This window comes from Empidonax traillii, unplaced genomic scaffold (genome assembly GCF_003031625.1).
Source record: "Empidonax traillii isolate 1590-97213 ecotype Southwest subspecies unplaced genomic scaffold, ASM303162v1 scaffold111:size2041728, whole genome shotgun sequence".
Taxonomy (NCBI): domain Eukaryota; kingdom Metazoa; phylum Chordata; class Aves; order Passeriformes; family Tyrannidae; genus Empidonax; species Empidonax traillii.
This window is the reverse complement of record NW_020955304.1, coordinates 1,136,314-1,152,278: the sequence shown is the minus strand read 5'-3', so window position 1 is coordinate 1,152,278 and position 15,965 is coordinate 1,136,314. Positions and strand designations below refer to the sequence as shown.

The window sequence follows — 15,965 nt, the reverse complement described above, 5'->3', positions numbered from 1 at the left end:
ATACAAAGCCTGTTCTGGGGATTGCTGGCCTCACACCCTGGTCCTAAATCCCACCAGGCCCCTTTACTCCTTGCACCCCATTACAGGGATGAAGTTGAAGACTGTGGTGTCTCTTCCCCAAGAAACACCGAACAGGGAGTTGAGTAACAAGTAACTGATGCCTGGGGCTGGCTGCAGAGGCCAGGGAGATGAGCCCTCACCTTATCTGTACTGCTCTTCTTCTGCAGGTTGGCCCTGCAGGATCCCAGTTTGGGATTCTGGCCTGTCTCTTTGTGGAGCTCTTCCAGAGTTGGCAAATCCTGGCACGCCCATGGAGGGCTTTCTTCAAGCTGCTGGCTGTGGTGCTCTTTCTTTTTGCCTTTGGCCTCCTGCCCTGGATTGATAATTTCGCTCACATTTCAGGATTTATCAGCGGTTTCTTCCTCTCCTTTGCCTTCCTGCCCTACATTAGCTTTGGGAAGTTTGATTTATATAGGAAACGATGCCAAATTATAGTTTTCCAGCTCATCTTCATTGCACTCTTCTCAGGACTCGTGATTCTGTTCTATTTCTACCCCATCAAGTGCGAGTGGTGCGAGTTCCTCACTTGTATACCATTCACAGACAAATTCTGCGAGAAGTACGACCTGGACGCACAGCTCCACTGAAAGGCAAAGGCTGGCTTCTCGAGCAGGCCCTGGAGATGGACTGTCTTTGCATTTGCTGTGCCAGTTCCATGGGGACAAAGCCTCTAATCCAATGACACTTCTAACCCTGCCCGTGGTTAATTTAAACTGTCTCCTTAGCACTTGGCAGGCATGTTTCTTGCCTTATCTCAGAAGACTCTGAAAACAGAACGTTTGTGCCTTGTTCAATTGTATTGAACCTTTTCTGCTGCCATTATTTTTATTACACTAGTTTAAATACTACATTTTTAACCAGAGTTGTTTACTACTGCTAAGGTGGTGATTAAACAGTGAGGTAGCGTTTTAGCTACTGTTAATTGTTCTGCATAGTCTGTGCCTGCGTTTGTTACTTTATCTCACTTACACCGTTCCCTGTCCCAGGAGAATCAATCCCCTTTGAGCACCAAAACCAGCCAGATGCAGATCTGCAGCTGGAAATAGGGGCCTGAAAAGCCTCAGAAAACTAGAAGGTCTCTTTAATCCCTGCAAGTGCATTCCGCATACAAACAGCAACCACAAAAAACATGTGAGAATGTCCAGTCAGTGGAGTTTGCTCCTCTTCAGAGTCTTCAACCTTCTCCTCCGGGAAAGTGCTGAATCCACAGTCTGGTCCTGGTAGGGCTGGTTTGTCTGCTCTCTCTCTGTTAAGGGAAGAAAATATTTGGCAGTGACAATGGTCAGTGCATACTGGGCTCTCACCACCACACTGCCCTGACCGTCCAGGAAGGATCAGCCGGTGCCACGGGTGGTCACAGGCACCCTGGAGCAAGTGGCTGCTCCGAGGGCACACATGTGCACGTTGCAAATGTTGAAAGAAGAAGAAAAGGTTACTGCGGTCACAAAGCAACAGTTTCTAACCCAGCTACCCCAGCAGCAAAACAAAAACCCAAGGGTTTGCACAAGCTGCTCTTCCCACTGGTTTTTTCGGCCCCATGAGTGTGTTTTTAGAGACACAGTTTTAAACTTACTAAGCTTGAGAGTCTTGGCCACATCTTGTGTTTGCATGCACAACTTTCTAAAAATAGCAGTATAATACCAGAATTATTTCTACATGAGTTGCAAGCAGGTAAATTACCTGTGGCTACCAGTGCTTCCTGTGCTGGAAGTGTTCTTAAAGGCAGCAGCTGCACAAAGTATTATGACAAAAAGTTGCCCAGTGATGTGTCCTGTCTCCTGAGAACAATGAATCAGCTGAACTCAAGTTTCTATAAACCAGAAAATGGACAGACTGGGAGTCAAAAATTACAGGCTGTGAAAGCTGAGGTCCCTTTCCTAATTCCTCATAGCCTGCAGTAATTGAGAAGAATGGCTCAGTACACTGTGGCACAGCAGAGAACATGCTGAGTGTGCTCGTTGCCTTTGCTGGGAGCACCAGAGGGACATTTCTGTTGGCTGCAGGTGCTCAGAGTGGCACAGGAGTGGGAGGAGCAGGCTGGGGGAGCAGGCACTCAGGGAGGCTCACAGAAGGACCTGAGTGACCTGGTGATGACCATCATCTGTCATACAGGCACCTTCCTCCTCCCAGGGATTCATCAGCATCCAGCCATGCTCCTGACAGCGATTCCCGGACATTTAAGAAGCCTAAAAGAAAGCAATGCCCTAGAAGCAATCCCAGCAAAGGAACACCATGTTTAATGAGTCTCAGGACACTGTGGGAGCAGGTTCAGAGTCTAAACATGAAGTAAAGTTAGAGACCACTGCAAGCAGTAAGATTTCCCCACTGCTGCTCCCATTTTGTGTTAATTGAAGCAGCTGAATTATCACTCCTACCCCGAGAGGAGCACCAACACCAGCACCAGGATATGGAAACAGGCCACAGCCTCGTGCAGAAATGCTCTGCCATACAGTGGAGAGCAGCAACAGCAGCTGCTCCGAGCCTGAACACCACAGCCCAGGGAAGAAGACGAAGAACGGGGAGCTCTTAATGCACATTGAGGACTTACCCAACAGGTCACTTCCGAAGCTTCTTTATGAAGCAGACCTCGTCCCTGTTCCTGATGCCATACCTGAACAGAGAGTTATGCTGTTATATGCCAGTTTCCAGGAAAAACAACTTTTGAAATCCTATAGTGTCCTCTTTCTCAGGGGCAGACGGACTCCTACGATCATGGGACACATTAAAAACCTCACATGCTGCCAGCCCTGAAGGATCTGATCATCTGCCTTTACCTCCAACCACCCCTTAAATGCAACATCTGTCACCCACTGCTGTCTTCCAAGGTCAGCTTTGCTGTCTTGCTAAATTTGTAGTACTTCAGACCACCTTTTCTCACTGATGTGCACATGGGCTGGCACACCCAGCACTGCTGTATGAACAGCAGAATGCTTGAAAGTGCCTCATCCCTCCTCATTCCCAGGAACGGGCACGGAATGTGGGAGCCACCTGCCAGTGTTGTTACCAGATTGTCTCTGAGAGGTGGTCCAGAGAACAACACACATATCCTCCGTTTGCTCTTTGCTTGGCACTCTCCATGGATGTCAAGGGGTTGGAATGGACTTTAGAGATCATCCAGTCCCAACACCCCTGGGCCACGTGCAGGGACACCTCCCACTAGACCAGGTTCCTCAAGGCCTTGTCCAACCTCCCTGGGCAAGCTGTGCCAATCCTTGTTCCCTCCTCCTCTGTTCTACATCAGCAGCTCTGCAAGGCTAAGTATAATCTATTCTGCAGGCGTTTGGGATGGGTGACCAAGGGCTGCAAGTCCCAGTGCCTGGAGGGGGTCTGAACTGGATAAGCCCAGCACAGGATGGTGATGGCTGAGGAACCCCCCAAGGCCATGCTGTCCTGCAGAGAGCATCTGAGTCTCCCTGTCCCACCTTCCAGCCAATTCCCAGCGCAGGACCCACCTGAGCCAGGGCACAGCCTTAGCCCTGCCTGTGGGGATGCGCAGGGCACCCGCGGGGCCTCTCAGCCCCCCGGAGCACACCCAGTTACTCACTCTCGCAGCTTCTTTCTGTCATCCGCCAGCTTCTCTCCCGCGTAGGTCAAGTGGTACGTCCTCCATATGTACTTCCTGGGGGAAGAGCACTCAGGGGCAGCCACGGGAGAGCGGGACAGGGTTGGGACGCGCTCCAGACCCCGCTCCCGGCCCCGCTCACCAGCTGAGGTGCTGGACACCGCCCTGCCGCGCCTGCCGCAGCTGGAAGTGTCTCCGCAGCGCCTTCTTCAGCTCCAGCACCGAGGCGTTCTGCACCACCACCACGGCTGCGGGGGCACAGCGGGTCAGAGCCCGGTCCATGCCCGGCCCGGCCCGGCCCGCCCGCCCCGCGGCCCCGCACCCACGCACGGTCTCGCCGTCCGCCTTGCAGACCCGCACGGTCATGGCCTGCCCGTACTCCAGCGCCACCTGCGAGCCGATCTCCTCCGCCGTCACCTGCGGGGGCCCGGGGGGTCCGTGAGCCCGGACCCCGCCCTGCCCGGCCCGCACCTCCCCGGTCCGGCCCGGCCCGGCCCCACCTGCGGCGGGAGGTCACAGAGCAGCGGGTCCTGCACCAGCCGCGCCAGCGCCGCCTGGAACAGCTCCAGCACCTCGGCGTGCGCCAGCTCCTGAGCCAGCTCCTCCGGCGGCTCCTCCGCCGGCCCCTCCGCCGGCTCCTCCATCTGCTCCTCCACCGCCGCCATCGCCGGAAGGGGCGGGCGGCGCGGCGGAACCCGCGATGCTGCTCTTCTGCCCGGCCTGCGGGAACGTGCTGGTGGCCGAGGAGGGGCCGCGCTGCCACCGCTTCGCCTGCACCACCTGCCCCTACGTGCGCAATGTCACCAGGAAGGTACCGGGGGCGCGGGGCTGGGGGGGTGAGCCGGGGCTGGGGGGGTGAGCCGGGGCTGGGGGGGTGAGCCGGGGCTGAGGGGGTGAGCCGGGGCTGGGGGGTTCCCGGTCCCCGCTGAGGCGCTGGCCGTGCCCGCAGGTGACCAGCAGGAAGTACCCGCGGCTGAAGGAGGTGGACGATGTGCTGGGCGGCGCCGCGGCCTGGGAGAACGTGGACTCCACGGCAGGTAGGGCCGGGCCGGGCCGGGGGGCGGCCGGGCGGGGGCCGGGTCCGCCCTGCCCTGCGCTGCCCTCACGGCCGCTCTCCGTGCCCCGCAGAGCCGTGCCCCAAGTGCGAGCACCCCCGCGCCTACTTCATGCAGATCCAGACGCGCTCGGCCGACGAGCCCATGACCACGTTCTACAAGTGCTGCAACCCGCAGTGCGGGCACCGCTGGCGGGACTGAGGGGGCTGCGGGGATGGGCCGCGGGGGTCCCGCTCCTGCAATAAAACCTGGCCCTGGGTGCGCGGGACCGTCTGCTGCGTGCTTGCTTTAAACCAGCTCTGAGCCGCCGTGCCCGGCTGGGAACAACAGGCTCCGACAGCGTGTTTTGCCTGCGCGGGGCCCTCAATTCACACAGTGCAGGGGTTCTGCTGAAAGCACACTGCGTGACACTCGTGCCCTGCACGCCGAGGAACCGGTGTTTGAAACGCAGATAGGCCTGAAGGTGAACCAGCTGAGGGATGGGGATGAAAGCCCAGCACTGAGCCTGCTGCTGTGCCACGGCACAGAGGCCAAAGCAAAGGTAAAGAGTTTCCTCTCTGTGCTACAGATTTTTTTACTGATCAGCTGATAAAAATAGCAGAGGGATTTTGACGTAGCAAAGGAAACTGCCTGTTGAAATAAAATTCAGCACCTGTAAAGGCAGAATTGTGAACGTGTACACACAGCTTTAGTATTCAGAGCTAGGGAGTGTAGCGGCAAACCAAGCTGTTTGCATATTATGTAGGGCAATGAGCATTTGTTCTTAGAGACCCCCAGTCTTTCAACTGCTTTGAACACAACGGAATCCTTACTGGAAGGGTTTTAAAAGCGTTCAAGATGTACTGTCCAGAATTACCAGATGTTCATCTATAACCCAACAATTTCTCTGTGTAAAACTGTGCTCTCTGTGTTACAGAGAGGAAAAAATCAAAATGGGACCCGTGGAAACACCCCAAGTTAAATCAGGAACTACAGACTATACACCCTGCAGGCAGTTATTGGTGAAAAGATAATATACTTCAAGCAGGATCACGTATTCTGCCTTAACATCAAGCTTTATTCTCAGTTTAAACACATTCAGAAGTAAAAAGGATAAATAACTTAATAAAAAGTTATGGAGCAAAAATTGCAGCGTTTCATCTGCATTAACGCTCCCTCCTACAGGCTGAGCCAATTTGATGTGACTCAGCTTTACCTCCTATACAGGGATAATCTGCACCCACTTATTCCAGTTCACTTCAGAGGGGAACACTCTCCCCAGCCTGAGGGTACAGTCTATCGTGGGCTCGTAGTAGATCGTTGGGGTTTCACTCAGTTTGGGATTGTTGAGTTGTTCTTCCACACCTGGCTGAGAGAAGAGTGACACCGGGGACGGCTTTTTCAGGTAGAATCGTCTGACGCAACCCAGAGTTTCCAGACCCTGCAGAAAAATTGACATATTCTAGTTTGGGCAGTTGTAGAAAAAAAAAAACAAACCAAAACCCAATGAATCCTGCTCTACCTGCAGTGTTCTCAGAAATGCTGGGCAAGTTATACCAAAAGTGGCTTCCCTGGTGCCCCTCAGGGGAAGTCATGCTTACAGGAAGGGCTGCAGTATCACTGCTGTGCTTAAGATTTTGAATTCTTACAGGGAAAAGAAATGTAAATCAAGATTTAATTTCCAAAGTAGCAGTGGTGGCAACCAAAACTTCATGATGGGAAAAAAATGTAAGATAAACTCAGCATTTTCTTGCCATGTACTGTTAAGGATGTGGCCCTTCAGGCAAGTGTGTCAGGACAGAAGGTCTCATTATTTACACACAGCACAGACACATTTCAGTCTGATTCCTACTTCAAAGACTGCCCATCTAGAAGGTATATAAGGAAGAAAATTAGGAACACTGGGATTATCTATGGTGATTGGGGGTTGGAACCAGATGATCTTTGAGGTCCCTTCCAACCCAAACCATTCTGTGGTCCTATGATTAATGCTGCATTAAACAGCCATTTAGTATTTCACAGTGATGAGCCCCCACTCTTCAGTAACCACCTAAAATTGCAACTCCCTGTACACCCATTTCAGAAGCAAGCTCAAATTCTGAACTCAGTAACAGGGTGATTCCAAGGATGGGTAAATCAGGCTTCCCTCCTTCCTCACTGTGAACACTGACTTGCTCTGGCTTTGGTTCATTTACACCAAAGGGAGAAGAAGGTGGTTTTTCACGGCTCATTCACACTCCCGTTTTCCTGGGACTCCCAGCAATGGATCTGCTGGCTCTTGGTGTGGGAGCCGAGCCGGGTTGAAGCTCCCAGAGTGGCTCAGGTACCTGCAGGATCTCCAGCACAGCCACGGGCTGCAGCACCCCGCTGTAATGCTGCAGCAGCGCCGCCTGCGTCAGGCCTGGCTTGGTCATGACGTGATAGAGCACAGCTTCCATCATCCCCTTGCACACAGGCTTGTTCAGAGTCCCATCCACGATCCTCCACGGCCTCCCAATGAAGCAGACATCCTCACAGGCCCTGCAGAACACAATTAAAGCTCAGCTCTGTCAGGAGTTCGTCTGCTTAAGAGTTCCCATCAGACTTTCTGCATTACAGAGACTCTCGGTACATCCACTGCAGTGTTTGCTCACAGGTGGAAATCCTGTGGCTGCCCTGAGCAGGGACTGGTGCTGATCTACCACACAGCTCCAGACCCGCAGGGTTTCACTAGGGGTTCACCACTTTTAGCACCATTACACACCCAGCAGTTACCCTGAGTCTCTGACCAGGAGAGCTTTGTTTGGTATTGGCTCTGATACCCTCCAAAAGTTGTCCAAGATCTGCTTCAATCTGCAACAGTGCTCTGATAGGAAAGGAATTCCTCATTTTTAGTAGCGTTGTGGAGTCAAAAGACAGACCCTGCATGGAAATTCTCATTTCTCACATTGCAGTTTCTCCAGGCCTTTCCTGTGCACCTGAAAGTTGAGGCTTTCTGGCACTGGACTTATTTGTGAAGTCAAATAATTTTTATTTCCTCTGATATTTGGAACCAGTTGGTTTTGGGGTAAAAACATGTATCAGAGAGATTTTCTCAGCATGCATATCAGCATGAGTAACATGAACAATGGAGGAAGACCTGGGGTTTTTCCATCATCAGTTCTCACTGCCCATCAGAGCATAAAACTAAGGTTTCCAAATCAACTGCTTCCAGTATTATTTTGGGAGTGCCAAGTGTTTAGTTATTCTGAAGACAGCTCTGTTACTCACCACTCCCTGGCTGCCTGGGAGGCATCTGTCATGGAGCTGCCTGGAAAGAAAAGAACACGTATTTTCTAATTAACTCCAACTCCTTATCTAGTGGAAGAAAGAGTAAAAGGTGGCCAAGCTGTAAAGTGCAGCAGCTCTTTAGGAAACCACCTGAGCAAACTGTGCTCAGTTCTGAGGAGCCCTGAGCTGCCCCTGACCTGCCTGCAGCACCTCCTGCCACAACCACATCTCTCTGCTCAAGCACACCTTCTGTGGTTCCCTTCCCAAATCCCAGCAAGGAGCTTCATTCCTACAGGTCTGATGACATGGCTGGAGCCCAGGTGACTGCATGGGCTGAGAATGTCAGAGGGAGCTGTGCAGGGTCTCAGCCTGAGAGCTCCCCCCCTGGGTGTGGTTACCCCAGACTCCTGGGAATGATATGGAAGTTGAGCAGGAGCCCAAGTAGCTGCAGACATGGGAGTGCAAACTCAGGATTCCAGCAGGGCTCAGTTTCAAAGCAAAGGCTGTCTCTCTGCTACTCCCATTACATTATGTCATGGGCTTTAATTAGACACTTACTTAACAGAGGTATTCCTACCATACCCAGAGGGGAACAGCTCTGTCTTAAGCACATGTAAACCCTTCACTGGCCAGTAAGAACCCCATGTTTGATAACAGAACTACTGTTTTTTCTCTCCTGTGTTACAAACTAGTGAAGGAAGTTCAATCCAGAAGAATACTTTGGTAGTTTCATTTAAGAACTGCTGAGGTCTCTGCTGTTTAGACAGTATCAATTTCCTGCAGGAAGGCTCCAGTTAAACAATTCCAAGCTCTGAGAGATGTCAGGGATCAGCCTGCACTGATTCACAGCTGCCTCTGAAAGTGGGTACTGGCAGAGCTTGGCAGGATCCCACACGAGCAGTCAGGCAGTGATTCAGTCTGAAATCAGAGCCCATAGAAACAAAACCAAAATAAAATCCCCCACAAACTACTTAATGTAAAGCTTGGCAAGAACTACTGACTATTAGAAAACAAAACTGGCAGTAAAAAGGAAATGAAAATGGAGTCCAATTGGGTTACAAACGAGGCTGTTAATCCCCCTGGCGTGTGCTGCTTCCTGGTTTAAGGATTTCAGGACTTTCAGCCATGGACATTCCAGCTGTAGGCACACCAGCAGTGCTGTGCTTTCCAGGCTTAGAGATGTCTGGCCTTTGGACTGAAGCCAGACATGAGCAACTTCAGTTCCAAATACATTTTTGAAGAAGAGCAAGCCATGGAAACAAGTTTCTGAGGAAAACCTATTTTTGGAGTAGCTGCAAAGATTTCAGCAAAAGGAACAGGAAGGAATCTCTGAAGGAATCTTTGATGTATTTGAAACTTCCAAGACCTTCCAGAAATTAGTGTTATGCCAATTTGTCTGGGGAAATGACAACCTCTGCCTGGTGTAGCTTCATAAAGGATCTAGGATTTGCTTATAAAATAGCACTAGCCATTTGGGATGAGCTGCTGGTGAGCTGGTCTCTGTATCTTGGATGCAGAGTGCTCCTACATACCTTTGGAGACTCCTGGGTTCTCCTGCAAGTAGGAAAGGTCATCATCCTGCTCACTGGCTGGTTGTTCAGGCTCGGGGATCTCTTTGTTGTGCTCAGTGCTGAGCTCGTTGTTCTCCACTTCAAATTCTTTGTCCTCAGGACAAGGCTGTTCTTGTTCCTTGTGAGTGTCCACATGCACAGCCCCTGGAGCAGGCTCTGGGAGTTCTGGAGCAGACTCTGGGAGTTCAGCTGGGTGTTCTGCCTGCCCTCCCAGGGAACCTGCTTCTTCACCCCCAGTTACAGCTTCCTTTGCTCTACCAGGATCAGCAACACCTGCATCAAAGTTACTTGATGCTCTCTCCAGGCCGCCCTGTGAGCCCTGGCAGAGCTGACTGTCCCCCTCAAGGACATCATTTTCAGTCTTACACCTCTTCCTCGGGGGTTCTTCATCACTGACAGGCTGAGTGTCTTCTCCCTGCTGCTCCTCCTCTCCCTTCCCTGGCTCTGCTGGCAGACACTCCTGTGGTCCATCTGGGAGGGCAGTGTCTGCCCCTTGCTGATCAGCATCTTCCGCTCTCTCCTTCAGACACACCGAATGCAACAGCCATGGCTTGGCAAACACTACTGCAACCAGTCTTACAGCGTGGCCTCCTACTTCTAAAACCTGCTGCATTTCAATAAGGTCCTGTAGAAAACAATCAAACAAAAAACCCCCCACAACAAATTAGCTCAGAAGCTTTCACAGGAAAATGTCATTTTAACCAAGTATTATGGAACTGCCATCTTGGGCAGCAAGGAAGGAGCAAAAAGTTGAGAAGATGTTTTACCCCTTAAACTTTCCTGAAATTACAGCACAGGACATTTTTCTTCAGTTTAAATTAAGTTAAAAATATAAATGGGAAAGAGTATTTTGCTTCCAGAGGTGGATGTTGGCACCTCCAGGTTTCTGAAACAGCTCATTCCTACCTTTGATTAAGTGCTGCTTTAATTTTTGGCCTTCCTAACTTTGAGGCAAGATTGCTTTAAAGTATGGGATGTGATCTCCTGCCCAGCATAAACAGCTTTGTTCAATTCACAGTTGCTTCCGACAGCCTGGAAGCTTGTCCTGTGCAAGGGGAATACTAAACACGCTGACATCAACGTATGGAAAGCTGTAAAACCACCTGAATGTACTGCTCCAAGCTCCTGGTTCTTGGGGCTTCCACCTCTTCATAGGTGCAGAAACGTTTGCGCAGCTCAGCTTTGCAAATTCCAAAGTGGGAAGTTGCCTCTATGGCGTTCCGGATCTGCACAACGGCCTCTGCATCTCCGGGGCTGTAACCATGCCCTTCTGTGCACTCCTGCAGGAACTTATCGACCTCATAACATTCTTCTTGGATTTTTATCAGCCTGGTGAAAGTGTCAGGGAGGCAGGAGATTCCCACAGCCATGTTATCCAGCAGAGAAGGAACTGCAGAGCAAACAAAACACGGGGGTATAAGCTGTGAAGCCGTGGTTACTGTGTGATACACCACAGAAAGACAAACAGATTAGAGGTGCTCTGGAGTACCCCAATTAAAAACAGAGCTCTGTTTTACAGCTTCACTGCTCCACAGTTTCCTTTTTTTCTTGCTGCCTTACATATCTGTGTCTGAAAAGACCTGGAGAAGAAACAAGATCAAGGGTTTACAAAGGTTTATCCTCCTGTCGAAGGATGGCTGGAAGGCAGGGCAGACTTACTGATATTCTCTCTAACACTGGGTCAGCTTGGCTCTAAGTTAATGAGGGAATCATCTCCTTTTTTCTTGAAGAAGGTCAAGTGCAAAATTCTGGGGGAAAGGAGATGCTATTAATCAAAAAATCTGTGGCAGATCTGTTGGCCAGATGTGGTTTAACTAGCACTTGACAATGCCTTGGCACAATTAGTCTCACGGAGCATCTCCCTGTTTGGTGACAGGTTGGTCCATCACTGCCCTGTGCAGAGGATTCAGAAGCTGAACCCACATAACCCCTTCTCCCAGTCCCTGAAGATGAGGGGGCATCTCTGGCACTGCTCCTCCTGCTCCCCTCCCTTTGATCCACAGGCTGCTCCACACTGGGCCTCGTGGGACGCTCCTTGTGGGACACTCGTGGCAGCTGCACTTCCCTGACAGCCAAGGGGAAATGGGATCAGCTGGAATGAGCAGTCAGCTCAGCAGACCTGGAGGGCATGGAGTGGCAGTTGAGAGATGAGAAAGGATTTCTCTTTTACTTCTGCCACAGCAGCAATAGCAATAGGGCAGGGACGGCACCAGACCCTTCAGCTGAAGAGCTAAAGGTTCTGGATGCATTTGCATTACAGCTGAAAGCAAGATGCTCTTTAAGAAGGGGCAGTGCTGAAGAACTGCAAATAGTCAAGCTCTAAATATTAAAAAAATGTTTAAATTACTGAGGTAAGAGGCCAGATGTTGGACACCACCATTTCAGGCACTTGCATGAGACAAGTAAATGAGAATTTCCTTCCAAGGAGCTCTGAAAGGTTTTCTCTTTACAGAAAAGAAAGCCTGGGTGTGACATTATACGGTATTTCAAGTTGCAGAAGGGACTGACAAACCTCCTGGAGAAGGGGCAACAGAGCAGAGGACAGACTTCCCCTTTGCATTAACAATTTAACGCAACATGAAATACAGGCAAGGACTTGTTACCAACAAGAGGTGCCTTTAAGTCTCCCATCTGTTTAAATCAGGAGAGAAAGCACTACAGACTGCATGTGTGATGAAAACAGAATGTTCCTATGGAAGGGGCTTTGTTTAAATCAGTTCCTCAGCAGGTGAGGAACCTCCAACCCACTTCTGTGCCAGATGGGACAAACAGGAACTCACCTGGAGAGTTGAGTCTCCCTGGGACAGGGGAACACCTCAGCCTGACCTTCACCTGGCAGGAGTTGACCACAATGTTGTCACTGGGGCTCAGGTTCCTCATGCTCACAATGCCAGGGGCGTAGTAGCCTCTCATTAGCAGGTAATTGGTGTGAGAAGCTTGACGAGCTTTCACTTCTATCCTCTGCTTGCCTCCAGCGCTGTCATCCAGCTCATCCTCTTCCTCATCATCGTCCTCCAGCCCTTCTTTGCCCAAACTACAGCAAACACGAGGGATTTTATTTGTTTGTTGGGGTTTTTTTTCCATAATAGTGACTCATTGCAGTGAGCAGAGCAAGAACACAGTGATTCTGCACGCCTGTCTTTAGTCATGGACAGCATGTCCACAGCAGGCTGATTTAAAGCACTGAGAACGAGCAACTACAGGAAAGAAAACACACTAAAAGTCCCTGGAAGAGGAAACTCTTCGATTTTTGCAATTATATTGAAATTGACCCAAAACATCTCAGCTTAAAGTTCTGAACCTCTTGATTAAAACAAAGTTATAGCAGGTTGTTCAGAGCCTTCAGCTTTAACCACTGTGGCTCTTGTCTTGTTCTGGAAAGAAACAATGCTTGTTTGACTAAGTTTATTTTTGGGAAATTTATCCTGGCTGCAACCACTACTCTTTTTTATTTTTTTTTTTTTTACTTGGAGGCTGTCTGCAGTTTGGTTCAGCAGAACCTCTTTGGTTCAGCAGACACTTCATTGTGAGGGAACATCTGTTGGCCACTGAGACCATGAGGATGCTGCAGTGTAGGGTAGACAGTGTTTATTTTTAAGGAGGAAAAGGAGGAGAAAGAATTACAGACCAAAGACTTCAGTTACTTTAAAAAAAAAAAAACAAACCCTCCACCAAAAACCAAACTGTAGACAGCCTCAGATTAAAAAAAGAATAGTAGTAGCAGCCAGGATAAATTTCCCAGAAATAAACTTAGTCAAACCAACACTGTTTCTTTCCAGAACAAGACAAGGGCCACAGTGGTTAAAGCTGAAGGCTCTGAACAACCTGCTATAACTCTGAAGTTGCCTCTGTTCTAAGCAGGAGACAACCAAAGGTTCCTCACAACCTTTTTTAAGATGAGTCAGACCTTCTTTTCAAACATATTTTAAACCAGTAGGAAACACATAATTTAGGAAAAACAGTGAGGACGCAACTCAAGGTGGCCCAACTCAGCAAAGGGGTCAGTCCAAGGCTCAGTGTATCTTTGCAAATGACCTGGGTGGTTGAAGAGCTTATTCAGTTTGCACGGGATCACCCAGCTGGAGACACTGCAAGTCTATAAGAAGATGGGATTTGCATTCAGAACATCTCCAGCAAACTGGAGAAACAGCCTGGAAAAGAGCAGGGAGCAATTTTCTATGACAAATGCCTGTTATTTATATAATAGTATTCTGCATCTGTGCCTCCACACTAAGAGGAAACAATTAACCAGGTAAAGGAAAAGCAGCTTGGTAGAGTGACTCACAAGAATCATAAGCTCCCCACTGTACTGGGGAGGTTTGGCTGGTTTTTTTTTTGGCAAGCCCATGGCCATTCAGCATCCTGGGATGCATTAGCAGGAGTTTCAGCTATGTGACGATGAACTTGGCATGGACCTGCCAGCAAGGGCATGGCATTTCTTTTCTGACATCACAGTTCAGTGCAGAAAAAAATAATGAGAAAGACAGAGATCTGGAAAAGTTAATAAAAACTTAATCACGTACCAAAAAAACAAGTAAAGGAACTGAGGCTGCTTATTTTAAAGAACAGAATGTTATGGGAAGAAGACTGCAATAACAATCTTCAAATGGGTATTAAGCTGCTCTAAAGAGAACAAAGTATTTTCCATGTATATATACCACAGGAAGCAGCAGGTTAAAGCAAGAGATTTTAGTTGCCCTCTTAAGAAAACACATAATGACTGAAAGGATGAAACACATATTGACTGTGAGGGTAAGGGCTCCCAGGATCAGGTTGCCTGGGGAGGGTTCCAGTTTCAGTGGTGTGCCATCACTGCAGGCTTACAGAAAAATTGAATCAAACAGGAAACAATCCACAGAAGCAATATTGTGCTGAGAGGTTTCACTGGTAAAGTTGAAACCTTGTTACTGAGCCTTCTCAGCCTCTGAAATGACAAGGTACAATGTTGACACTGCTCATGCAGCACCCAGCGCTCCCCTTTCCACATCAGCTCTGATGGCACTGAAGTGCTGAGCAATTTAAACGTCACACGGGAAGACAAATGCAGTCCAGGGCTGTAATGACAGGCACTAAGTGAAGTGCCATTAAATCTTCAGAATGCTCCCTCAGAAATAACAACCTAAACAGCATCCCAGTAAAACAGGCCCCAGTGCAGTGCAGTGCAGGAAATGCTAATGCCTATCCAATTTCATTCAAGTTCTCCCCAAACAGAAATAGCAGCATTTACCTCTTTATCACTTCGTTTTCCACCATGGTGCTGTCCACCACAATGATCTGCTCCGGGATTCTCACGTTCACAGTCACAAGTCCCAGGGAGAGCAGGGAAAGCATCGCCAAGCACTGCCCACCGGGTCCGTCCATGGGAAACGCCACCGTGCCTTCTGGTGGTGTGTTTTCCTGATCTTTAAATGAGAAGCTGTCTGGCTGGTCTGATTTTTCAGCATCCCTGAGCTTCTCGAGGAACTGGAAGGACTCTGTGCAAATGCTGCTGGGGAAGCGCCACGTGAAGACTCTGGACAGAAACACCAAGTCAAAGAAGCACAAGCCTTTCACAAGCTGTTCTTACTGAGCATGAATTTAGCATGAATTTTAGACCCATGGGAGCACAGAGCAGCCACACAGCTGAAGTTCCACGTTAGAGCTGGTGACCAAGCACCTTCTACACCTGCTTTCACAGTCCTTTGGTTCCAGAACACTATGCACTGTGTAAAAGTCAGGGGCTACCCAGCTAACAGAAAGCACAGATGTCATCTTCTGCTTCACGAGAGTGCTAAAGAAATCCCACCACCACATCTAGAACTCTGCTGCTGCATCTCATTTCCTCTCCACGTCTCTTTGTAAAGTCCTGCCCGGCACACCAGACTCTCTTCCCTCACACTCAGTAAGGACCAACACCCCTGACGTTACCCTCACCTCGCAGCCTCAGCAGCAGGTCGGGCTCTTTGCTCTGGACACTTGATGTGGATTCTGTTCTCCAGGCCCAGCAGAGAACATACCCAGCCTGGCAGAGCCTTTCCCTGCTCAGAGCCCAGCAGTGCCTGCTGTGACACCCACCTGTAGTAGCTCTGGGACAGCTGGTAGGACATGGGCGCGAAGGGCAGGGCCCGGTTCTTCTTGGGCCCCAGCATGTGGTTCAGCCGCCGCCGATTCACCAAACTCCTCTTCTGGTACTCCAGGAAAGCCTTCACCAGGATGTCATCCTGGTACTCCTGGTACAGTCGGAATGTCTGCAAAAAAACCCCCCCTTGTTCAGTGTAAGAGGCAGTTTTAGCTCTGTTAGACTCGACCTACTGGAGGTTCACATTAACTAAATGGATATGAAGCCTACAAGCCAGGATGTAAATGATACATATAAATTCACTTAACTGCTGTTCTGTTCCTTTTATGGGCTTCCAGACTTTTCACAGTAAATGCCAATTAAATTAACTAAATACTATAGAACACTTGATATTCCAAATGGGATCAGGCTCCTGCTAGAATTATAGATGT

General features: G+C 49.6%; 4 protein-coding genes across 15 annotated transcripts in view; 2 read left to right on the top strand and 2 right to left on the bottom strand.

Annotated features, from left to right (window-relative positions):
• RHBDF1 (rhomboid 5 homolog 1) overlaps nucleotides 1-987 on the top strand; it is a 67,812-nt gene extending 66,825 nt beyond the window's left edge. For all 8 annotated transcript variants that reach the window (XM_027882715.1, XM_027882716.1, XM_027882719.1 and 5 more), the window contains one exon: nucleotides 228-987. In XM_027882715.1, coding sequence (XP_027738516.1) covers nucleotides 228-647 — 420 coding nt within the window. In that variant the 3' untranslated portion in view covers nucleotides 648-987. The remainder of the gene's footprint in view (nucleotides 1-227) is intronic.
• A 133-nt stretch (nucleotides 988-1,120) lies between these two features.
• On the bottom strand, nucleotides 1,121-4,287 carry SNRNP25 (small nuclear ribonucleoprotein U11/U12 subunit 25). 2 transcript variants are annotated; one of them, XM_027882733.1, is made up of 6 exons: nucleotides 4,123-4,287; nucleotides 3,949-4,039; nucleotides 3,765-3,870; nucleotides 3,605-3,679; nucleotides 2,609-2,671; nucleotides 1,121-1,309 (listed from the first exon to the last, which is right to left on the bottom strand). In XM_027882733.1, the coding sequence occupies exons 1-5, from the start codon at nucleotides 4,285-4,287 to the stop codon at nucleotides 2,617-2,619; spliced, it is 492 nt and encodes a 163-aa protein (XP_027738534.1). In that variant the 3' UTR covers nucleotides 1,121-1,309; nucleotides 2,609-2,616. The 2 variants fall into 2 exon arrangements, with proteins under 2 accessions (XP_027738534.1, XP_027738532.1); XM_027882731.1 differs by having other exon boundaries at nucleotides 1,121-1,306.
• POLR3K (RNA polymerase III subunit K) lies at nucleotides 4,203-4,943 on the top strand. Its single transcript, XM_027882734.1, has 3 exons — nucleotides 4,203-4,433; nucleotides 4,572-4,659; nucleotides 4,751-4,943. The coding sequence occupies exons 1-3, from the start codon at nucleotides 4,323-4,325 to the stop codon at nucleotides 4,876-4,878; spliced, it is 327 nt and encodes a 108-aa protein (XP_027738535.1). The 5' UTR covers nucleotides 4,203-4,322; the 3' UTR covers nucleotides 4,879-4,943.
• A 770-nt stretch (nucleotides 4,944-5,713) lies between these two features.
• GTF3C1 (general transcription factor IIIC subunit 1) overlaps nucleotides 5,714-15,965 on the bottom strand; it is a 38,717-nt gene continuing 28,465 nt past the window's right edge. For 3 of the 4 annotated variants that reach the window (XM_027882785.1, XM_027882786.1, XM_027882788.1), the window contains 8 exons: nucleotides 15,531-15,703; nucleotides 14,704-14,988; nucleotides 12,257-12,510; nucleotides 10,580-10,866; nucleotides 9,438-10,101; nucleotides 7,906-7,945; nucleotides 6,984-7,176; nucleotides 5,714-6,097 (listed from right to left, as the gene is read on the bottom strand). In XM_027882785.1, the coding sequence (XP_027738586.1) occupies nucleotides 5,876-6,097; nucleotides 6,984-7,176; nucleotides 7,906-7,945; nucleotides 9,438-10,101; nucleotides 10,580-10,866; nucleotides 12,257-12,510; nucleotides 14,704-14,988; nucleotides 15,531-15,703 (2,118 nt within the window). In that variant the 3' untranslated portion in view covers nucleotides 5,714-5,875. Of the gene's footprint in view, nucleotides 6,098-6,983; nucleotides 7,177-7,905; nucleotides 7,946-9,437; nucleotides 10,102-10,579; nucleotides 10,867-12,256; nucleotides 12,511-14,703; nucleotides 14,989-15,530; nucleotides 15,704-15,965 lie in introns of those variants that run through there. The other variant, XM_027882789.1, reaches the window with a different exon arrangement.

Excerpts from the sequence above, each read along its gene's own strand:
- POLR3K (XM_027882734.1), top strand. The coding sequence starts at position 4,323 with ATGCTGCTCTTCTGCCCGGCCTGCGGGAACGTGCTGGTGGCCGAGGAG. Across the intron at positions 4,434-4,571 it reads TGCGCAATGTCACCAGGAAG|GTGACCAGCAGGAAGTACCC; the intron begins GTACCGGGGGCG and ends CCGTGCCCGCAG. Across the intron at positions 4,660-4,750 it reads GAACGTGGACTCCACGGCAG|AGCCGTGCCCCAAGTGCGAG; the intron begins GTAGGGCCGGGC and ends CGTGCCCCGCAG.
- SNRNP25 (XM_027882733.1), bottom strand. The coding sequence starts at position 4,287 with ATGGCGGCGGTGGAGGAGCAGATGGAGGAGCCGGCGGAGGGGCCGGCG. Across the intron at positions 4,040-4,122 it reads TCTGTGACCTCCCGCCGCAG|GTGACGGCGGAGGAGATCGG; the intron begins GTGGGGCCGGGC and ends GGGCCCCCGCAG. Across the intron at positions 3,871-3,948 it reads GGCGGACGGCGAGACCGTGC|CCGTGGTGGTGGTGCAGAAC; the intron begins GTGGGTGCGGGG and ends GTGCCCCCGCAG.